Consider the following 24,448-nt stretch of genomic DNA (forward strand, 5'->3'; position numbering starts at 1 on the left):
GTGGTTAACACAAGCTACATGGAAGAAAATAGATGAGAGACGGCTTGCTAAACTGCTGAGCGCAGAATCACCCAGGCTGATTGAGCAAGCACAGCAAGAATATAAGACCAAGGACAAAGAGGTAAAAAACGAGTGCTCAAAGGGCTGTGAGCCTTTGTCCAGGAATTGGCTTGTGAGACAGAACAAGCTGCAGCAAGAAGAGAACCAAGCACTGTAGATAAGATCACAAGACAGCTCTGTGGCCAAGTTAGTAACCATACAATGCCAGTCAAAGCCAAACAAGGTAAAACGTTAACAACCGAAGAGGAACAAACTGCAAGATGGATCCAGCACTTTGAAGAGGTCCTCAACTGGCCAAAGCCGAATGCTCCAGCAGATTCTATTCACACCAGCCCAGCAGTTGAAGCAGAGGCCCAAGCAGCCATCAAGACTATGAAGAGTGGCAAAGCACCAAGTATTGACACTCTGCAGGCTGAGCTACTTAAAGCTAATGTTAACACAGCTACCAAGGTGCTGACTGTTCTCTTTTGCAAGATATCATACCACAAGACTGGAGAAAAGGCCTCGTCATCAAACTGCCAAAAAAAGGAAACCTCAGCTAATGTGACAACTGGAGAGGTATAACCCTCCTCTCCATCCCCAGAAAAAAACTTCTGAAGAGTACTTCTCAAAAGGATTGACACTGCTGTCGATGACAAACTCAGACAAGAACAAGCAAGGTTTCCGCAAAGGAAGAGGATGCATCGACCAGACCTTTGCCCTGCACAACATCATCGAGCAGTGCCTCGAGTGGAACACACCCCTCCACATCAACTTTATTGATTTCAAGAAGGCATTCAACAGTGTTCACTGTGAGAATTTATGGAGGATCCTTGGAGACTACGAAATACCACCCAAGATTAATAACCGTTGGGAAGTTGGGAAGTTCTATGAACACTTTGAATGAAGCATCATCCTTGATAATCCTCTTACAGAGTCATTTCAAGTTAAGTTTTGTGTCAGACAAGGCTGCATCCTCTCGCCAATACTTTTCTTGTTACCATCGACTGGGTAATGTGTCAAACAACATCTGACCATTCCTGAGGAATCCAGTGGACAGTCTTCTCCCAGATGAGCTTTCAGTCGATTATGTCCCATATGGAGCACAAAAGTCTACAGCCTGAAAACTAAGAACAGGTTCTATATTAGCAATGTGAAGTCGCTGCTTTTATATGGCTCTGAGTGATGGATAGTCAAAAGTGAGATGAGCAAGGTTGATGCCTTTCACAATGCTTGCCTCCGCAAGATCTCCAACATGTTCTAGCCAACCAAGATCTCCAACGAGAACCTGTATAGGTGTCACGGATTCCTAGGAGTGGTGGGTGTAGAGTCAGGCGCAGAGAGCAATACTTCCAAATGAATGTGTATATTGCGCTTGGTCTAGCCAACAATCAGGCAATGACCATAAATCAAGTATGTCAAGTAATCAAGTATGTCTCCAAAATCCATGAAAAGAACATACAACAAAATACTCAGGCGAAAAACAACTTCACCACAGACCGTAAGGATAAGCCCACACAAAAGCAGGCGGGGCACTAGAAGTTTAAATAGACTATTGACGAACCAAAATAAGCAACAGGTGAAAACAATCAAGACAAAACCAACAGATGTTACGGGACACCGAACCGGGGACACCATGAGCAAGGCTGGTGCCATGTAAGCCGGCCCAAGGAGACACACTGGAGACCAGATGCATAGAGCCGGCTTCATGGCACTTGGCTCGATGCCCACTCTAGGCCGGCCGATACGAGGAGCTGGTATGTACCGCACCGGGCTATGCACCCGCACTGGGGACACCGTGCACTTCACAGCATAACACGGTGCCTGCCCGGTCTCTCTAGGAGAAGAGGACCAAAATGCAGCGTGGTTGAAATTCATGTTCGTTTTTAATAAGAAAACTATACATGAATAAACTACAAAAACAACAAACGTGTAAAACCCCAAACAGTCCCGTGTGGAACAAACACTGACACAGGAGACAACCACCCACAAAACCCAACACCAAACAGGCTACCTAAATATGGTTCCCTATCAGAGACAATGACTAACACCTGCCTCTGATTGAAAACCATATCAGGCCAAACACAGAAACAGACAAACTAGACACACAACATAGAATGTCCACTCAGATCACACCCTGACCAAACAAAACATAGAAACATACAAAGCAAACTATGGTCAGGGTGTGACAACAGAAAATAAAAAGGGATTGGTGGCAGCTAGTAGACCGGTGACCACGACCACCGAGCGCCACCCGAACAGGGAGAGGAGCCGGAAGTCGTGACTATGGGAGGAAGTGCTGTAAGAACATTGTCCTGGAAATGAAGATATGCAGGTTGCGTTGGCTTGGTCATGTGCTGAAGAAGCCGCCAGAAAGGATCCCCAAAGTTGGACACCAACTGAAAAGAGCAAGAGGCAGGCCAAAAACAACATGGCGACAGACAGTGGTGGCTGAGCTGGAAGAGATGGGTCTTTCATGGGACAGGATACAAACTGTGGCCAAAGACAGACTCCAGTGGCTAACGATTGTTGCAGCCTTATGTCCCACCTGGGACAAGAGGACTAAGCAGTAAGCACCCCCAGCCTCATCGACGTAACTTACATAGTAAGTGTGATCAATGGCAGCAGATGCTTTCGCATGATCAACATTGTCACTTACCTCTGTATCTACCGTATTTCTTCATCTTTCCCTGGGGCATTGTGTCCACTTTTGATGACGATCAGGGAAGGAGAAAATGATGGGCACCGCAGTCGGGGTGAGGTGGACATTTCCCTTGTCATCATGCTGAAAACACTCATATTCAAAGTGATGGGCACAGGGACGAGAGTGTTGTGTTGGTTTACAATTAATCTACCTGACATTTTCTACCTACTGCTGCAGCCTGGGCTTTTCATGAAATGGGAACCTATAAAAAAAAAAAAGATTATGTATTTAATAGTAGGCTAGTTCTTAGCCAAGTGTAAACTGTAAACGACGAATATACTAGTCAGCCGTTAAACATAAAATCAAACGCGACCAAAACAATGGAATTGCCATGGAAACGCTTGGGGGAAAGGGCCCTGGTGGCAAGAAACCGAGTCTCCTCCTTGCCCCCCCAGAAATATTAGCCTACATTTAGGTTGTTGTTTATATGTAACCGACCACCTTGATTTGGTCATATGTAGCAAAATATAAATATATAAATATTATAATTGTAATATTATAAATACAAGTTCAATCTGTACTCCAATGCACATTATAAAAACAGGAAGAAAGGTGGCGAGGGAGGTGTAAAAGACAAAGGGAAAGAGGTAAGAAGAGCAGGGAAGGCAGCTTATGATTAATGAATCACAGTGAGACCTAATATTATCTCAGTTCATCACAATTACATAATAGTGTCTCTAGTGGTGTCTCCTAACCAGTCCTGGGCTCCCAGTCGGCCCGAAGTTTATCTTAAGAGCGGGTGAGGTGGCAATGACGGGACTGGGGGTTGGTATCCTCTCTCACATCAAAACATACCTGCAGACGAGCGACAGAATAAAAATGTTAAAAAAGGCTTAAACATGCTAACACTGTCAGTCATCACAATCATCAGGTGAAATGCAAAACTGAGGCAAGAAAATGGCCTTGCCGAACCCCCCCCCCCCCTCTAATTTCCTTAATTTTGTGGCTAGTCAAATACTGTGTTATATTAAACAGGAGGGAATAAAATGTAGGCAATAAACATTTCAGAACAACTACTAGTCGAATAAGACATGGGAGAGATGATGAAATTTGGCAAGGAGATTTATTTATTTACTAATATACTTGAAACAAATAGCCAAACCGAAAACTGCAGACATTATAAGTGCGATCAAATAGATACTGTATAAAAAATAAAATGAAACGCAGCCTAATGTGATCAGAAATCCCAACTGGCAAGCAAGTCGCAGCAATGAAGAATTGATTGCGAGCACGTTCACGCTGAGGGAGGGAGAATTCTGGCAGGGGGAGCTTTGACACAACACCGTTCCTCAAGTTATAACGTGTTAGCTGCTTACTGGACCCTGACAATCTGTGTGAAATGTTAGTGGTTAGTTCGTTAGCTAGTTAACGAACCACTATCTATTAACTAATGTTTTCCCTCTGCAGTATGTGGTTAATTTTCAGAATGAGACAATTTGGTGAAAATGAGGCGTTGCTTGTTAAACAAGTGGATTCAAGGATCAAGTGTAGCTGGAGCCTAGCTTAATCTTGATGCTACTATAGAGGTGAAAGGAACACCACACTTTCCCTCTTTCTCACTTTTGCTGACACATTGTAGAACAGATGTCCACAGGAAGAAAGTGTACAATGTAATAATGTGCAGTGTAGCCCAAAGATATTGTTTTTGTTGTGTTGAACTTGACAGTAAAACGTGTGAGTGAAGATACTTTTTTTTACCCAGTGAACATTATTTTTGCACAAATGTTCTACTTTAAGATATTTTTTTCCCAAGTGCAAAGTTTGTGTGTGGTCACAAGTGTTATATTATAAAGCCTGTCATGACTAACTGCAATATTAGTGTATTGTTTTTTTTCTTCAAGACTTGAGTGTCATTTGCAGTAAAGTCTAGGCAACAAATAACATTGGATTGCTTTCTTTACATTGTTTAGCTGCGAGTTAGGTTCACATTAACCACTTTTTATTTTACAGACTTATCACGTAGATCATATTCTTTGTTGTTAAATTAGTTAAAACCTGCATTTCCCCATAGCAGGGATTATTTGCATGTTTCAGTGCAACAAAAAAGTGTCACCTTTTTGGGCCCTCAGCAGTTTGCATCCCTGTGTAAAGCATCTCTTTAATAACACTTCATGTTGACCCGACCAAGTGACCTCTCACCTTTGATGCTGTGCCCTCTATGTAGACAGTTCAGATGCGGGAGGGGTTCACCGACACAGCTGATATAACCTAGAGGATTTAGGGAGAAGAGGAGAGAGGGATGAAGTGAAAGAGTGACTGTTAATGAGAAAATAAGGTAGTTAAAGAGACAGTGTTCAACAGGAATCTATGTGTGTGGCCTCACCTGGTGTCCACACTAAGTGGCTGCAGAGTACTTTATACTGAAAAACATGCACAGACACACGACGACAAACAATATAGCATAGTTATAGAAATAATTAAGTGTCTTACTATTCTCCCTGGTTGGCCCTCTTGCCTATTCGGTGTCTAATTGTTCTAATTTTTTTCAATATGGGTGGCTTAAAATAGCCTGCTTTGTTTTTGTATAGACATCACACCGTTACTTAAACTGCACCCTCACCTGAGAAATAGAAATCAAATGGAGCACACACGAGCCTGCGTGCTCAGGCCTCTCCTGTACTCCCTGTTCACCCACGACTGCGTGGCCATGCACGCCTCCAACCCAATCATCAAGTTTGCAGACGACACAACATTAGTGGGCTTGATCACCAACAACGAAGAGGCAGCCTACAGGGAGGAGGTGAGGGCTCTCGGAGTGTGGTATCATGAAAACAACCTCTCACTCAAAGTCAATAAAACAAAGGAGATGATCGTGGACTTCAGGAAACAGCAGAGGGAGCACCCCCCTATCCACATCGAAGGGACAGCTGAAGAGAAGGTGGTCCACCCACAGACAGTGTGGTGAAGTAGGCGCAACAGCGTGTCTTCAACCTCAGGAGGCTGAATAAATTTGGCTTGTCACCCAAAACCCTGACAAACTTTTACAGCCTGGTACGGCAACTGCACCGCCCTCAACCGCAAGGCTCTCCATAGGGTGGTGCGGTCTGCACAACGCATCACTGGGGGCAAACTATCATGACACCTACAGCACCCAATGTCACAGGAAGGCCAAAAAGATCATCAAGGACAACAACAATCATCAAGGAGCTACTGCCTGTTCACACCGCTATCATCCAGAAGGCGAGGTCAGTACAGGTGCATCAAAGCTGGGACCAAGAGATGTTTTTCAATCTCAAGGCCATCAGACTGCTAAACAGCAATCACTAAGTCAGAGGCTGCTGCCTATATTGAGAACTAATCACTGGACACTTTCATAAATGGATCACTAGTCACTTTAAACAATGACAGTTTAAATAATATTTACATACCTTACATTACTCGTATCACGTTTATACTGTATTTTATACCATCTACTGCACCTTGCCTATGCCGCTCGGCCATCACTCATCCACATACTTCTATTTACATATTCTCAATCTCCCCTTTAGATGTGTATTAGATAGTCATAGGGGAATTGTTATTACTTGTTAGATATTACTGCACTGTCGAAACTAGAAGCACAAGCATTTCGCTACACTCGCATTAACATCTGCTAACCATGTGTATGTGACCAATAAAATTGGATTTGAACTGGGAATTGAATAACTGCAGTTGACATAGCTAAATAAATTCAAGAATACTCTTATTGCAATGTGGAAGGCTCTTAAAGGAGCCTTTGGTTGTGCATAGTGTAGTCTGTGGTGTTGCTAGGGAACAGAACCCTCTTCAAAGAAGTAGGAGGTGAAGATCTCCCGCACAGATTGCCTCTCGCTCTGCGTTGTTGGACACTATCCTTGAAACATCCTGCAGACTTCTCCAATTACAAGGTATCTGTAGGAATATGAAAGATAATGCCATTATTAGACTTTACGTCACCAGGTAACTGTGGATTACTAAAGTATAATATCCCTTAAAACAAATAATGTTAACATTGGATCGATAGATGCATGTGCACACACATGTGCATGTGTAGCATGTGACAATAACAGGACCATATCAAGGATAGCATCCCAAATGAATAGAAAATACCACTTGAAGCTTGATGATGAGTTGATCATTTGAATCAGCTGTGCTGTGCTAAGGCAAAAACAAAGAAGTGCACCCCTTGGAGTCCCCATGACCTGTTCATCTGTAGACAGCCTTTCATAGCTCTTTATCGGAGGAGAGAAAACAACTTCAATATACTCAAATTACACCACACTGAATATTATGAAACTATTATCTCCTCTAACTTTCTAGGGACTGGAACTACACAAGTACCTGCTCTATCCAGAATAGTCTACTCTTTCACATTGACAGTTGGGGCTGCTATCCTTTCACCCTCCACCATGGCAGTTAACTAGCGACCTACAAATGCAGTTGGAGTTTGTTTTTTACAGTGATAAATACATCAAGATAGCTAGCTAATGTGAAGTTATGTAGCTGGGAATGTTTAATTCACTTAACTAGCTATTTATACAGCATGTAGCTAGCCAACTAGCTCCTTTAGCAGCTCATTTGAGTTAGCCTACACTGTAGCTAGTTAGCTAATAATACATCGGGTTTTTTACATTTTCGAAATGTATTTACTTGGTTCCCCCAGCCATGTGGATAATTCGAAACAGGGAAGCAAAATGTGTTTGTCACCAGAGCGTTTTAGAGGATATTACTAATAGAACTGTTTACCCATTTAATAACCAGACCTTCGCACAATCGAACAGTGTTATATGCTGCCAGCACCCGCACAAGCGAGTCACAGTTGTCAGCCTAAGCCGCACTCGGCAATTGACTGCTTTCTTGTGAACATGCCCACTGGTGATAGAGGTGATGACGTCATTTAGAGAAAAGCGAAAGTTAAATAATCGTCCTACTGAAAAAGTTTAACAGGTAGCATTCTTGTTCTAAACCCTGCTCAGGAATACATTTAAGAAACTTGAATAGGGAACAGTTTGGCTCTGCACAATAGAACGAAAACGGGATTATCACCAACCTTTTACTAAATAAAACGTTAGGCTGTAGACTAGATCACTTCCAAAACATGTCTGAAAGCAATGATATCGACGAGGGTTTTTACTCCCGACAGCTGTAAGTATAGCCTGTCATGTCCAAAGGAAACTACAATTTGACAGTTGACATGCATCTAGCAAGGTTATTATAGTTTTGAGTTTTATATGCGTTTTATTTCTATTCGCTTCTCTACTTTTATTTTAAATTCAGTTTATTTTCAGTTAGTATAAAAATAAAAATACATATTTTTTATATTATTTGGTTTCAGTTTCAGTGTTAGGGGAAGAAAGCATGATTTAAACCTAACCCTAACCTTGACCACAATGCTAACCTTATGCCTAAACATAATCTTAAATTAAGACCAAAACGCGAATTTTTGTAGCCAAATCTGACATTGAGACTGTGGAATCTGACTTTGTTTTTTTGGGGGCGATGTCACTTCTTACAACTGGGGGCAGTAATACATAAGGTGACGTCTCAGGTCATAGGTTAGGTTAGGTTTCAAATGTAAAGTCTGTCTCAATGTGACTTGGATTTAAAAGGAAGAGTGCAGAGACTGTCTTTCCACTAGTTAACACAGCCACAAAGTCAGATTTCACAGCCACGAAGTAAAAATTTGCTGCAAAAAATTGCTTTTTGGTCATAATTTAAGGTTAGGGTGAGGCATGAAGTTAGCAGTGTGGTTAATTTTAGGGCTAAATGGATACTTAGGGGTTTTGGCAATGAGGTCCATTGTCTACTTCCCCAGGGTCAGATAAACTTGTGAATACCATTTTTATGTCTCGGTGTCCAATATGGAGGAAGTTAGAGGTACAGCATAGTTTTGTGAGCCAATACTAACTGGCGTTAGGGCAATGACTGGAAGTGTATGGGTATCAGTTAATTGATTGGGCGGGGTTTATCCATAATTAGTACTTTGTGGCTGTGTTAACTAGTGACGACCCTGAGACTGTTAACACCAATCCAATGCTTTTTAACTTTAGTGACGATTTTGTACCTGTAGTGATATCTAGAGATAATAATGCACAGGCCTATATGAAACATTGCCATTTCTAGGCAGCATTTCGCCGACAGATTCAGACCCGATATCCACATCCAAAAAGCCTGAAAACCCCATTGAAAACCCCATTCGATTTTTGCTTGAAGTTTGGATAATAGTTTCAGTAGAGTTAGTTTGTTAATTATTTTATTTCAGTTCACACATTTTATTTCAATATCATTTTTTTGTTTTAGTTTCAGTTTACTATCATAATCTTGGCATCTAGTAACAGTCTTGTCTTTTGGGCACTGTGTGGCAGGTATGTGTTGGGTCATGAGGCGATGCGTCGCATGGGGACAGCTAATGTCCTCATTGCGGGGATGCGGGGTCTAGGGGTGGAGATCGCCAAGAATGTCATCCTCTCTGGAGTGAAGTCCGTCACTGTGCAGGATGAGGGACTGGCTGAGTGGATGGACTTCTCCTCACAGGTAGGCTACCTGTGTCATAGAGTAACCCTGTTATACTATAATTCTGTTCAAGAAATAATCTGCCCCCTGGACTAATTTAGGAATACAGGGTTTGAAAGGTCTCAATGTCATCATGTCACAGCGAGAAAGAGACTACTTGGCCTTAGCAGGCATTCCTGCCAATATCACCTGGCACAGGTGGAGTTGACAAATTGAGGCTGTTCTGAGGGCAAAAGGGGGTGCAACCAGTGATGGTCGGTGCCATTTAAATGAGGGAAGATTATTATTTGGCCTTATTTCTATTACAGCATATTGGATGACTGTCATTCATATTCCATTCACCCAGCTCAATTGAACATTTAGGCTACTATAAGATACTAACATTTTCCCTGTACACATCATGAGGTTGCTACAACCTAGCCGATTAATTAAAGTTTACAACGTAGGTGCACAGATCGAGAGAATTTTGAGTAATCAAGGTGACAGACAGTGACACATACAAACAGCTCATTGTATAAATAATTCCGGCTCGCATCCTCCTCCTCTCACCTTTTTCCATTTACTTGTGGACTTCAGTGCACAACACATCAGCTGTGCTTGAGTCAACTACTCACCACATTTTATGCAATGCAGTGCTAGCTAACTGTAGCTTTTGCTTTCAGTCCTAGATTCCTTCTCTGATCCTTTGATTGGCTGGTCAACATGTCAGTTCATGCTGCTAGAGCTCTGATAGGTTGGAAGATGTCCCCTGAAATCTGTCATAATTACAGTGTGTCTATGGAAGGGGGTGAGAACCATGTGCCTCCTGGGTTTTGTATTGAAGACAATGTACCCATAGGAGGACAGAAGCTAAGTGTCCTCCGGCTACACCATGGTGCTACCCTACAGAGTGCTGCTGAGGCTACTGTAAAACCTTCATTGCAAAACAGTGTGTTTTAATTAACTATTTGGTGAGGTGAATATATTTAGTATAGCTTTGCCTAAAAAGGATAACTTTAATGTTTCACGATTTTTATTTTTATTACATTCACTGAGGAGCCTCCACTGGGTGCAACACAATATTAGGAAGGTGTTTTGGTTACTGCATGATTCCATATGTGTTATTTCATAGTTTTCATGTCTTCGCTATTATTTATAAAAAACTTTTGAATGGTACTGATATATATATATATATATATATATATATATATATATATATATATATATATATATATATATATATTTGAGTACTCATATAACAAGAATATTGTAAAGGTTTTCCTCCTCTTCGTCTGAAGAGGAGAGGCGAGAAGGATCGGAGGACCAATATACGGCGTGGTAAGTGTCCATGGTTCTTTTAATAAGAAATACTCAACATGAACACAAAAACAATAAACGTGGAATGGACGAAAACCAAAGCAGTACCGTGTGGTGAAAAACACAGACACGGAAACAAACACCCAGTGAAACCCAGGCTACCTAAGTATGATTCTCAATCAGAGACAACTAATGACACCTGCCTCTGATTGAGAACCATACTAGGCCGAAACATAGAAATCCCCAAATCATAGAAAAACAAACATAGACTGCCCACCCCAACTCACGCCCTGACCATACTAAATAATGACAAAACAAAGGAAATAAAGGTCAGAACGTGACAAATATATTCTCTAATTATATGAATAGATCTAATTCCAAACCCAAACTTAATTATTCCCAATAATAATTTAGCGACAGTCTGAATTTGTTGTAAACTGACTTGCCTAGTTAAATAAAGGTTAAATAAAGGTTACATTTAAAAAAATAAAATGAAAATATGCAGGGGCATATAACATTCTGAAAATGTTCATTCAGATCAGATGTTATTTTGTCAAACTACTCCTGAACCCCAATGTTTCCCTTCCAGTTTTTCCTGCTGGCATCTCACCTTGGTCAGAACCGAGCCCTGAGTTCCCTATCTCAGCTGTCTGCCCTTAATCCCCATGTCCATGTGTCTGCCCACACTGGGCCACTGAAGGAGACGCTGCTGCAACAATTCCAGGTAGGCCTGAACCATGCCTTGCGTTTACCCACTTTCTCTCTGGACTAGCCATACACAGTACAGCTAGGGTTGCAAAAATCTGGTAACGTTCTCAAAATTTCATGATTTTCTGGAAAACCTGGTTGGAAGATTGCCGGAATCAGGAGGGAACAGACAGGAAACCAGGATTTCTGGAAAACCTGGGAATTTTCAGGAAGCTGACCAGATTTTTTCAACCCTAGGTATGGCAATAACATTAAAGGTGAGAACATATCTTATTTGTTTTCCCAGGTGGTGGTGCTGACTGACTCCTCTCTGGATGACCAGCAGCGTTTTGGGACGTTTTGTCATTCAAATGGAATCAAGTTCATTGTGGCTGATACCAAAGGACTTTGTGGGTGAGGGGGGTGACACACCATCTCTACTTTAACCAATAATAACCTCTCCTGTAACAGTCCTCATCCATAGTAGATATGAGTGATGCATAGCTGGTTCAGTTCCCCAATGGTTATTGCTTTGGTTCTATTGCAGTCAGTTGTTCTGTGACTTTGGGGAGGAGTTTGAGGTCTTGGACACTGATGGGGAGACACTTGCATCAGCCATGATAGATGATATCACCAAGGTATTCAATGCTTACCTTTCCTTAACTATTGAAGATGGTGGCATTTGCATATTATACCTGGGAATACAGTATGTCAGTGGACAAGATCATAGAGCAAAAACCACTGTTATACATTGTTCTCTTGCGTCTATAGGCGGATCCTGGAGTGGTCACATGCATTGAACAGAGGCATGGCTTTGTAGATGGCAGCACTGTGTCCCTCTCTGAAGTGTGTGGCATGACAAAGCTCAATAGCTATGGACCAGTGGACATCAAAGTCCTTGGTGAGTTCTTATTCACAGGGGAAAAGCATCCAAAATAATGGTGGTTTAGAACAAGAATGCAGAAAATGTACTTTGCCCCTTAAGTGCCACCAGTAAAACTTGTTTACTAGAAAGATATTTCAACTTTAGTTTCTCTCGAAAGGACATCTCCTTTTTTAATATTATATAATTGTTGTAATATGAGGCATATCTAAGCTACTTAGATACTAATACATGACAGGAAATGGCATGACAGTGGTGTTGATGACATTTAATATGGACAGAAATGTAAATGAATATGATGATTCATACATTATGATGTGTGTGTAAATGATGACATGTTCTTTCATTGCCAGGCCCTGATTCCTTCAGTATTTGTGACACATCAAGCTTTTCTGAGTATGAGAAAGGCGGCGTAGCAACTGAGGTCAAAACGTCTAAAATACTACGATTTGTAAGTATTGTTTCTTAATTTTATCAAATGAATTATGTTGGTCTAGGCATTCATCTATCCCAATAATAATATTTGGATATTTACTGTATCATATGGAAAGCCAACCTTACCAATATGGAGTTCAATGACATTACACTCAGTTCACTATGCTTACTTTATGCCTATACTTTCTGTACTTGTTACAGAAACCCCTCGACGAGGCCTTGGTTGACCCTGAGTTACTAGTAATGACTGACTATGGGAAGATGATGAAGCACCAGACACTGCACCTGGCCTTCCAAGCCCTGCATGGCTTTGTGAAGAGAGTGGGACGACTACCTAAGCCCAGGTCCCAGGTCAGTGAAAGACAATACAAAATAATATTTATTTTTCTGGTATGGAACATTCATGTGTTGGTAGAAGAAATCTTATGACATTATACTGTATTTTCCTGTCTCACCATGCTTTGTGATGTTCAGTAGGCTAAGAAAGCATCTTTAGAATCTGTGAAAGATATTTGAACCAGTAGCTCAAGTTGGATAGAATCCCTAAAGAAACTGGTCATGCTCTGTCTTACTATGGAATCGGCTGTCCATCCATCCCCCTACAGTCGGATGCTGAGCTACTGGTAGCCATGGTGACAGAACTGAATAAGGTGTCCCATCTGGATCAGTTGGATGAAGGTGTGGTGCAGAGTCTGTCCTTCACTGCCTGTGGTGACCTGGCCCCTGTTAACGCCTTCATCGGAGGGCTGGCCGCCCAAGAAGTCATGAAGGTGAGGACAAAAGTCCCGAGAATGAACATAGGTATCCAACACATTTAGGCACTAAAGAAATATGAAGAGCTTGCAGTCCCAATAATTCAAAGCTACCCTATGATCTAGTCAAGCCCCTCGACAGTAGAATGCATTTATTACAGCTTTATGAGCAAACTGCTACGGTTTCTGTACTCCAGAAAGCACTGCCAGGGATAGTGAAGTGCCTGTGATGTGCTGTATGGTTCATAGTGTTGATATGTTTGCCTGTGTGCCTGATGTCCCTATTTGGTGTCCCTATAGGCGTGCACTGGGAAGTTCACCCCTCTTCAGCAGTGGCTGTACTTTGATGCACTGGAGTGCCTTCCTGAAGGCAACGGTGGAGAGGGAGAGGAACTGACAGAGAGCACTTGTTCACCAGTAAGATTTTAATGCATAATATTAAAAAATATTAATATCAGCCAATACATATTCAAATAAATATATATATAATATCTGCCAAAAGCTAGCTATCAATTACTATCTCCCCCCATAAAGAATAATTAATGTAGCCTTAGGAAGCCAGGTTTTATCTATCAGGAAAATGATCAATTGGCATGTGTTGATGGATAATTATTCCCTGCCTGTCTGCATTAACCACTACTCTACTGTCTCTATTGCAGAGAGGTTCTCGGTATGACGGGCAGACTGCAGTGTTTGGATCAGGCTTCCAGGAGAGGCTTGGTGAACAGAAGTATTTCCTTGTGAGTGCCAGTCTTCTCATCTCTCACCAGCAGGGGGTGCCCTCTGCATGGCCAAACAGGCCGCAGTGTCATTCTGTCCCTCTGGTCACTCCTGCTAGTGTTGATAATGACACGTGCAGGAAACAGCTGTGATTCAGGTGGCATTTCCTGTTAGCTTTTGGTCCTGCCAAGCCCTCACCTACCAGGCTTCCTTTGCATGTGTTATGCTAGCTTTTATTTGTTTTGCTTTGTGTGTGTGCGCGTGAGTTTGTGCGTGTATGCTTGTGTTATTGCACTCTCACCAGTTCTGTTTCCACATGAGTGTGTTGGAGTGAAAGTCTTAATACCCTCTGATAGGCAAAAACTAGCTTGGCATATACTATGACAAATGTGTTGATTAAGTGATATTTATACAGTAGATGAATGCAGCTTGGGTCTAACATGTCTTCTGTCATGATGTGTCGTCAGGTTGGGGCTGGCGCTATAGGTTGTGAACTTCTCAAGAATTTTGCTCTGATTGGCCTGGGGGCTGGAGAGGGTGGGCACATCACTGTGACAGACATGGACTCCATAGAGAGATCCAATCTAAACCGACAATTTCTCTTCAGGTCTCAAGACATTGGGGTAAGAGAGAAGCAATTCTAAACACAAGCACATTTCTCAAAATGCTTACTAGATATTGAAATTCTCAAATGCCTTTTATGTTGTAGAATTGTTTTTATTCATTTTCAACACATTTTCCTTTTTAAGATGGAACTGATCTTTTATTTGTGACAAAATCATTATTGATGGATGTTGATGACAAACGCAGAGAAGGAGAGACAGAATGTATCATTTATACTGAGAGTGTGTTTCTCTGTTAATCACGATTCGTGGCAACAAGTTTAATGTTTACACAGATTTGTTAACATTTAAAACCATGGGAAAGAGAAATAAATATTCATCTGACTCACAGGCGAAAGATCACATTCTTCTAGAACACACAGAGGGAGGAAACCTTGTACTGCAAATTCCATCATCCCAGCGTTTTTCTGCTCCATAATTAAAGTACAGATAGTTTTGTTTGCCTTGGTAGTTGTCCGGCTGTCCTTTGCTCCAGTTGATAAAGTCAAATCTGGACCCATTGCTGCAGAGCCAAAGGCCTTCCTGAGCAAGATCATAACCTCCAATCCAGGCGCGAGGAAATCCCCCAGTTTGTATAATTACCATCTTCTGTATGAAATGATATTCTGCTGTGCTGTGGACGGATGCCAGGTTGGCTCCCTGATACACACAGAACTGCTCAGACTCGGTACCTGAAGCAGCGGGATCCGTATTTGGACCAGCCAGAGGGACATGCGCTCCTGCACTCTGTCCCCTCCAACCACTTCCCTGTTCCCTGAAAAGACTCCTGATACAAGCCCTGGTCTCCATCCATCTCTACCGAGGGCTCCAGAGTTTCCAGGTCATTCACGTCAGCTGGATACTTAACAGAATCAATTTCCTGAAACATCTGGAGACCTGGGCTCTGTTCAATGCTGTTTCCCTCACCACCCATCTCCTGCATATGATGAATACGTTCACCATTGGTCTCTAGTCTGGGTTGAAAGCAGGGAACTGGTCCAGGTTGGCCTCCATCAAGGACTTTGCATCGCCCAGTGCAAAGGCACCGCTTAGAAGCAGGATGGTCTTTATCGCCATAGTTACAGTTTTCCGATCGAGTGTTTCACAGGTAGTTTCTGTAGGTTCTGTTCAGATGGAGAAAGAGGAACACTTTTATACAGGTAGCTCACATGTCCACAAGGAAACAACTGCCAATTCCCAACAATTGTAAGCTCCTTTTCCTGATAGGTTTCTTAAACATTCCCATTATAATTGATCAAAGTATAACACAAGTTTTATATCTATTTCCTGTTCATATCCACTTCGTATTATCACCCATAAACAGATGTGTGTTGAGCTGGCATTTTCCCACAGCGCTTTTCAATCACAAAAATATTGACACAACGTGTGGAAAAGAGGGATGAACTACTGTTTTTGAGACAGACTTGCCTCATGATTAGTCAACTCGCCTACAATTAACCTGTGCTTCACATCAGAGTGCTACAGGTGATGTGTGTGTGTTGGGCACGCACGTCTACAAGGAATGCTGATAGGCTTCTTACTTATTCCCGTAATAATTCATCAAAGTACAAAACAACATGTGTATCTATTTCCAGTTCATATCACATTTTCATTCATAAACTGGGATATTGCTGATTGGAAAGATTGTACAGCCTGATCCTATTATATTTCATTTTTTCTGCCTTGTCAGCCAAGTCAAGATGAAATTAATGAGAAAAACACACACACACACACACACACACACACACACACACACACACACACACACACACACACACACACACACACACACACACACACACACACACACACACACACACACACACACACACACACACACACACACACACACACTCCCACATCCAACCTTACACACCCCAATGGTAAAAACACATATCTGTCTGCGTTGAATCTGAATATAGTTAGGACATATTGTGCTTAGGAAAAATTGTGTCCGGCAAACTGTTATATAACTAAATGGCTGTGAGCCATGTATGTATCCGTAGGCCACAGTCATGGTGATTTAGGTTTCCTTTCCACTTCATTTGAATATGACCGAGTACTTGCCATTGGCTTTCATACCATCTTCCAGATGTCTGTCAGAAGGAGAAATATACAAGATACTGCTATATAAGACTCATCTATGATGAGTTCATGTGTATCCTGATTTCCTTTGCTGCTTGTGTAAATATTTGGGTTTCCCTTCCCCTCAGTTCTCTAGTTTCTTTGTCACCCAGTTCACAGCATTGCTGCTCTTTTTCTCGCTTTTTGCCTTGTGTTTCTGTAATTTAGTGTTTCTGTAATTTAGTGTTTCTGTGTTTTAATGTTTCTGTGTTTTAATGTTTCTGTGTTTTAGTGTTTCTGTAATTTAGTGTTTCTGTAATTTAGTGTTTCTGTGTTTTAATGTTTCTGTGTTTTAGTCTTAGTGCCTTTAGTGTTTCTGCCTTCAGTGTTTCTGTGTTTTAATGTTTCTGTGTTTTAGTGTTTCTGTGTTTTAGTGTTTCTGCCTTCAGTGTTTCTGTGTTTTAATGTTTCTGTGTTTTAATGTTTCTGCCTTCAGTGTTTCTGTGTTTTAATGTTTCTGTGTTTTAGTGTTTCTGCCTTCAGTGTTTCTGTGTTTTAGTGTTTCTGCCTTCAGTGTTTCTGTGTTTTAATGTTTCTGTGTTTTAGTGTTTCTGCCTTTAGTGTTTCTGTGTTTTAGTGTTTCTGCCTTCAGTGTTTCTGTGTTTTAATGTTTCTGTGTTTTAGTGTTTCTGCCTTCAGTGTTTCTGTGTTTTAGTGTTTCTGCCTTCAGTGTTTCTGTGTTTTAATGTTTCTGTGTTTTAGTGTTTCTGCCTTTAGTGTTTCTGTGTTTTAGTGTTTCTGCCTTCAGTGTTTCTGTGTTTTAATGTTTCTGCCTTCAGTGTTTCTGTGTTTTAATGTTTCTGTGTTTTAGTGTTTCTGCCTTCAGTGTTTCTGTGTTTTAGTGTTTCTGCCTTCAGTGTTTCTGTGTTTTAATGTTTCTGTGTTTTAGTGTTTCTGCCTTTAGTGTTTCTGTGTTTTAGTGTTTCTGCCTTCAGTGTTTCTGTGTTTTAATGTTTCTGTGTTTTAGTGTTTCTGCCTTCAGTGTTTCTGTGTTTTAGTGTTTCTGCCTTCAGTGTTTCTGTGTTTTAATGTTTCTGTGTTTTAGTGTTTCTGCCTTTAGTGTTTCTGTGTTTTAGTGTTTCTGCCTTCAGTGTTTCTGTGTTTTAGTGTTTCTGCCTTCAGTGTTTCTGTGTTTTAGTGTTTCTGCCTTCAGTGTTTCTGTGTTTTAGTGTTTCTGCCTTCAGTGTTTCTGTGTTTTAGTGTTTCTGCCTTCAATGTTTCTGTGTTTTAGTGTTTCTGCCTTCAATGTTTCTGTGTTTTAGTGTTTCTGCCTTCAGTGTTTCTGTGTTTTAGTGTTTCTGCCTTCAGTGTTTCTGTGTTTTAATGTTTCTGTGTTTTAATGTTTCTGCCTTCAGTGTTTCTGTGTTTTAATGTTTCTGTGTTTTAGTGTTTCTGTGTTTTAGTGTTTCTGCCTTCAGTGTTTCTGTGTTTTAATGTTTCTGTGTTTTAGTGTTTCTGTGTTTTAATGTTTCTGTGTTTTAATGTTTCTGCCTTCAGTGTTTCTGTGTTTTAATGTTTCTGCCTTCAGTGTTTCTGTGTTTTAATGTTTCTGTGTTTTAATGTTTCTGCCTTCAGTGTTTGTGTTTTAATGTTTCTGTGTTTTAGTGTTTCTGCCTTCAGTGTTTGTGTTTTAATGTTTCTGTGTTTTAGTGTTTCTGCCTTTAGTGTTTCTGTGTTTTAATGTTTCTGCCTTCAGTGTTTCTGTGTTTTAATGTTTCTGTGTTTTAATGTTTCTGCCTTCAGTGTTTCTGTGTTTTAATGTTTCTGTGTTTTAATGTTTCTGTGTTTTAGTGTTTCTGCCTTTAGTGTTTCTGTGTTTTAATGTTTCTGCCTTCAGTGTTTCTGTGTTTTAATGTTTCTGTGTTTTAATGTTTCTGCCTTCAGTGTTTCTGTGTTTTAATGTTTCTGTGTTTTAGTGTTTCTGTGTTTTAATGTTTCTGCCTTCAGTGTTTCTGCCTTCAGTGTTTCTGTGTTTTAGTGTTTCTGCCTTTAGTGTTTCTGTGTTTTAATGTTTCTGTGTTATAGTCTTAGTGCATTCTGTGTTTCAGTGTTTCTGTGTTTTAGTGTTTCTGTGTTTTAATGTTTCTGCCTTCAGTGTTTCTGTGTTTTAGTGTTTCTGCCTTTAGTGTTTCTGTGTTTTAATGTTTCTGTGTTATAGTCTTAGTGCATTCTGTGTTTCAGTGTTTCTGTGTTTTAGTGTTTCTGTGTTTTAATGTTTCTGCCTTCAGTGTTTGTGTTTTAATGTTTCTGTGTTTTAATGTTTCTGCCTTCAGTGTTTGTGTTTTCTCTTCAGGCTTCTCTTTGTATTCCACCTATTCTTTGAGTAAGTCATGGGGGAACGAGGGGAAGTTCATTAAGAGAGGCTGATTTTCCCTTCACTCACAGACTTCCTCCTCTTCCTCTACTTCCACAGAGACAGAAGTCAGAGATAGCAGCCCAGGCGGTCAGAGTCATGAACCCCAACATGAACATCACAGCCCACCAGAACCGCCTGGACCCAGACAGTGAGCAGGTCTATGGGCACACCTTCTTCATGGGCCTAGATGGAGTAGCTGCAGCTCTGGACAACGTGGAAGCCAGTCAGTACCAGTGCCTGTGCTACTCCCTGTATCATGATCCTATTAATGATATTACTACTAGTGACAGAGTCCATACACTGGCAACACCCACACTACTGCCAATATCAGGACCAACACACACGTCAAGCTGTATCAACATCAATAACATTACTAGTACAACAACCAATGGCTAATAGTCTTATCGGCATCAGTAATAAACACCACTAGAGGCAATTCATTCTCCTTTATTTCTGTACTAATAGCTGTGGTAATAATAGCACATAGGCCTGCATGCCACTAGTACCAGAATCAGTGTAGTTATTGTCAGTTCATTAGCAACTATATGTCTGTCTGTCTGGTGTTGTTAGACAGACTTGACTCACTCCCCAGTATGGCTCTGACTCTGAGGTCAATATGTAACTAGCCACTGCCGAGTCCTCAACAACCGGTTTTCAGGGGACATAGAAAGAGAACCTGTGATGCAACTTCCGGTTTGGACATTACAGGGCGACAACATTAATGAGAAAATCACACACACACTTGAACTCCTCCTCCACATTTACTGGATTGGTTAAACAGTGCAGAACAGAACCTCCCCTGACAATTTTTTTCTTATGGTCAAGACCAGTATGTAGGGGATCTATACTGAACAAAAATATAAACGCAACATGTAAAAAGTGTTGGTCCCATGTTTCATGAGCTAAAATAAAAGATCCCAGAAATGTTTCATATACACAAAAAGCTTATTTCTCTCAAATGTTGTGCACAAGTTTGTTTGCATCCCTGTTAGTGAGCATTTCTCCTTTGCCAAGATTTTTTATTTTATTTTACCTTTATTCAACCAGGCAAGTCAGTTAAGAACAAATTCTTATTTTCAATGACAGCCTAAGAACCGTGGGTTAACTGCCTGTTCAGGGGCAGAACGACAGATTTGTACCTTGTCAGCTCGGGGGTTTGAACTAACCTTCCGGTTACTAGTCCAACGCTCTAACCACTAGGCTACCCTGCCGCCTCGATAATCCCATCCACCTATAATCCATAATCCATCCACGTATCAAGAAGCTGATTAAACAGCATGATCATTACACAGGTGCACCTTGTGCTGGGGACAGTAAAAGGCCACTCTAAAATGTGCAGTTTTGAGGGAGCGTGCAGTTGGCATGCTGACTGGAGGAATGTCCACCCAAGCTGTTGCCACCGAATTGAGTGTTCATTTCTCTATCATAAGCCGCTTCCAACGTCGTTTTAAAGAATTTGGCAGTATGTCCAACCGGCCTCACAACCACAGACCACGTGTAACCACACCAGCCCAGGACCTCCACATCTGGCTTTTTCACCTGCGGAATCATCTGAGACCAGCCACCCGGGCTGCTGATGAAACTGTGAATTTGCAAAACTGAAGATTTCTGCACAAACTGTCAGAAACCATCTTAGGGAAGCTCATCTGCGTGCTCATCGTCCTCACCAGGGTCTTGACCTAATTCCGTGTATGGCGCCAATAGCCAGCAACTTCACACAGCCATTGAAGAGGAGTAGGACAACATTCCACAGGCCACAATCAACAGCCCGATCAACTTTATTCGAAGGAGATGTCACGCTGCATGAGGCAAGTGGTGGTCACATCAGATACTGACTGGTTTTCTGATCCATGCCCCTACCTTTTTTTAAGGTATCTATAACCAACAGATGCATATCTGCATTCCCAGTCATGTGAAATCCATAGATTAAGGCCTAATGCGTTTATTTCAATTGGCTGATTTTCTTATATGAACTGTAACTCAGTAAAAGCTTTGAAATTGTTGCATGTTGCGTTTTTTTATTCAGTGTAGATTCAGGTGTTTATTTTATGCCTGCTACGTTAGGTTATTATTATGTAATGCTATAGATAGCTGCTGGCTCAGAGGGATTGTGGAACGCATGGTGGGGGGAGCAGACAGACAGATAACATAGTATTTTAGTCCTCTATCGGTACGGTTGGGGAATACATGTAAAGCTATTTACGAAATACATTTTAAAAGTAACCCAAGCCTGTTTATATGCTGTGTGACCTTTAGCTGTTCTTATTGGTTTACTATTTTTGTACTATTTCTGTATGTGTGTGTGTGTGTGTGTGTGTGTGTGTGTGTGTGTGTGTGTGTGTGTGTGTGTGTGTGTGTGTGTGTGTGTGTGTGTGTGTGTGTGTGTGTGTGTGTGTGTGTGTGTGTGTGTGTGTGTGTGTGTGTGCACTACAGGAGTGTACCTGGATGGCCGCTGTGTCCAGCACCAGAGACCCATGCTGGAGGGGGGTACCCTGGGTAGTAAGGGCCATACTCTAGTGGTAGTTCCCCACCTGACTGAGTCCTATGGACCGGCCAAGACCGGCTCCCAGAATGCCATCCCACTGTGCACCTTGAAGAACTTCCCTCATCGCATAGAGCACACCCTGCAGGTGAGGCATGGAACCACAGTCTGATTGTATGTGTTTTGGACTGCATCCCTGTAGCCTAGCATCATCACAGCAACCTAGCATTGTCATATCAACCTCTTGTACCATCATTCTGGAATCCTAAAAATATGAAAGGAGTTTAGGCCATGGCATTCCTCTACCCTATGAGCTGCCATCCACATTACGTTTAACACACTTTAAAATGGCTGCTCTCTGACTGACTGACTGGTTGGTAGGCTGACTGGCACATGGCTGGCAAGCTATCCAGAGCATAACTTTACAACACCAACCTTATGTCGACATACCCCAAACAATTTGACCCAACGTTGACTTAATTTAGGTTTGGCCTATCTCCGTCCATCCATACAGTACAGTATCAACTCCTAACTCAGCCCATCTCCGTCCATACAGTACAGTACAGTATCAACTCCTAACTCAGCCCATCTCTGTCCATACAGTACAGTACAGTATCAACTCCTAACTCAGTCCATCTCAGTCCGTACAGTACAGTACAGTATCAACTCCTAACTCAGTCCATCTCCGTCCATACAGTACAGTATCAACTCCTAACTCAGTCCATCTCCGTCCATACAGTACAGTATCAACTCGTAACTCAGTCCATCTCCGTCCATACAGTGCAGTATCAACTCCTAACTCAGTCCATCTCCATCCATACAGTACAGTATCAACTCCTAACTCAGTCCATCTCCGTCCATACAGTACAGTATCAACTCCTAACTCAGTCCATCTCCGTCCATACAGTACAGTACAGTATCAACTCCTAACTCAGTCCATCTCCATCCATACAGTACAGTATCAACTCCTAACTCAGTCCATCTCCATCCATACAGTACAGTATCAACTCCTAACTCAGTCCATCTCCGTCCATACAGTACAGTACAGTATCAACTCCTAACTCAGTCCATCTCCATCCATACAATACAGTATCAACTCCTAACTCAGTCCATCTCTGTCCATACAGTACAGTATCAACTCCTAACTCAGTCCATCTCCATCCATACAGTACAGAACTAACTCCTACCTCAGTCCATCTCCATCAATACAGTACAGTATCAACTCCTAACTAAGTCCATCTCCATCCATACAGTACAGTACAGTATCAACTCCTAACTCAGTCCATCTCCATCCATATAGTACAGTATCAACTCCTAACTCAGTCCATATCCGTCCATACAGTACAGTACAGTATCAACTCCTAACTCAGTTCATCTCCATCAATACAGTACAGTATCAAATCCTAACTCAGTCCATCTCCATCCATACAGTACAGTACAGTACTAACTCCTAACTCAGTCCATCTCCATCCATACAGTACAGTACTAACTCCTAACTCAGTCCATCTCCATCCATACAGTACAGTATTAACTCCTAACTCAGTCCATCTCCATCCATACAGTACAGTACAGTACTAACTCCTAACTCAGTCCATCTCCATCCATACAGTACAGTACAGTACTAACTCCTAACTCAGTCCATCTCCATCCATACAGTACAGTACAGTACTAACTCCTAACTCAGTCCATCTCCATCCATACAGTACAGTACTAACTCCTAACTCAGTCCATCTCCGTCCATACAGTGCAGTACTAACTCCTAACTCAGTCCATCTCCATCCATACAGTACAGTACTAACTCCTAACTCAATCCATCTCCATCCATACAGTACAGTACAGTACTAACTCCTAACTCAGTCCATCTCCATCCATACAGTACAGTACAGTACTAACTCCTAACTCAGTCCATCTCCATCCATACATTGCAGTACAGTGCTAACTCCTAACTCAGTCCATCTCCATCCATACAGTACAGTACAGTACTAACTCCTAACTCAGTCCATCTCCATCCATACAGTACAGTACAGTACTAACTCCTAACTCAGTCCATCTCCATCCATACAGTAAAGTACAGTACTAACTCCTAACTCAATCCATCTCCATCCATACAGTACAGTACAGTACTAACTCCTAACTCAGTCCATCTCCATCCATACAGTACAGTACAGTACTAACTCCTAACTCAGTCCATCTCCATCCATACATTGCAGTACAGTACTAACTCCTAACTCAGTCCATCTCCATCCATACAGTACAGTACTAACTCCTAACTCAGTCCATCTCCGTCCATACAGTGCAGTACTAACTCCTAACTCAGTCCATCTCCATCCATACAGTACAGTACTAACTCCTAACTCAGTCCATCTCCGTCCATACAGTGCAGTACTAACTCCTAACTCAGTCCATCTCCATCCATACAGTACAGTACTAACTCCTAACTCAGTCCATCTCCATCCATACAGTACAGTACTAACTCCTAACTCAGTCCATCTCCATCCATACAGTACAGTACTAACTCCTAACTCAGTCCATCTCCATCCATACAGTGCAGTACTAACTCCTAACTCAGTCCATCTCCATCCATACAGTACAGTACTAACTCCTAACTCAGTCCATCCATCCATCCTTATCTCGTAATCCCTCACACACACAACTCATCTAAAATGCAAAGCTTTTTACACTCTTAACTCTCAAACTTGCCCCAGAATGGATAAGCATTTTGAGGGTGACTGAGACCATGCTTAAATGAAAAGTGTGCATCAGACTGAAGTTAAAATGAAAACCTCATTAAGTCAGACCTACCATGTGTCTTTGCAGTGGGCCAGAGACCAGTTTGAGGGGCTCTATAAACAAGCAGCTGAACATGTTAATCTGTACCTCAGGTAAGTCTACCTTCT

General features: G+C 41.7%; 1 protein-coding gene and 1 long non-coding RNA gene across 4 annotated transcripts in view; one reads left to right on the plus strand and one right to left on the minus strand.

Moving 5' to 3' along the window:
- Nucleotides 1-2,230: 2,230 nt before the first annotated feature.
- On the minus strand, nt 2,231-5,389 carry LOC124004308. The gene is made up of 3 exons (XR_006833358.1): nt 5,067-5,389; nt 4,883-4,951; nt 2,231-3,538 (listed from the first exon to the last, which is right to left on the minus strand). It is a non-coding gene; the product is annotated as an uncharacterized LOC124004308 (long non-coding RNA).
- Nucleotides 5,390-7,588: 2,199 nt separating this feature from the next.
- uba7 (ubiquitin-like modifier activating enzyme 7) overlaps nt 7,589-24,448 on the plus strand; it is a 90,713-nt gene continuing 73,853 nt past the window's right edge. The window contains exons 1-15 of one of the 3 annotated variants that reach the window (XM_046310318.1): nt 7,590-7,846; nt 9,067-9,235; nt 11,100-11,234; nt 11,505-11,611; nt 11,745-11,835; nt 11,969-12,098; nt 12,434-12,531; nt 12,717-12,866; nt 13,121-13,285; nt 13,568-13,684; nt 13,927-14,007; nt 14,455-14,610; nt 19,127-19,292; nt 21,503-21,699; nt 24,369-24,433. In XM_046310318.1, coding sequence (XP_046166274.1) covers nt 7,800-7,846; nt 9,067-9,235; nt 11,100-11,234; nt 11,505-11,611; nt 11,745-11,835; nt 11,969-12,098; nt 12,434-12,531; nt 12,717-12,866; nt 13,121-13,285; nt 13,568-13,684; nt 13,927-14,007; nt 14,455-14,610; nt 19,127-19,292; nt 21,503-21,699; nt 24,369-24,433 — 1,874 coding nt within the window. In that variant the 5' untranslated portion in view covers nt 7,590-7,799. Of the gene's footprint in view, nt 7,847-9,066; nt 9,236-11,099; nt 11,235-11,504; nt 11,612-11,744; nt 11,836-11,968; nt 12,099-12,433; nt 12,532-12,716; nt 12,867-13,120; nt 13,286-13,567; nt 13,685-13,926; nt 14,008-14,454; nt 14,611-19,126; nt 19,293-21,502; nt 21,700-24,368; nt 24,434-24,448 lie in introns of all 3 variants that reach the window. The other 2 variants (XM_046310319.1, XM_046310320.1) reach the window with 2 other exon arrangements.

The sequence above is a fragment of the Oncorhynchus gorbuscha genome, linkage group LG18 (assembly GCF_021184085.1).
Source record: "Oncorhynchus gorbuscha isolate QuinsamMale2020 ecotype Even-year linkage group LG18, OgorEven_v1.0, whole genome shotgun sequence".
Taxonomy (NCBI): Eukaryota; Metazoa; Chordata; class Actinopteri; order Salmoniformes; family Salmonidae; genus Oncorhynchus; species Oncorhynchus gorbuscha.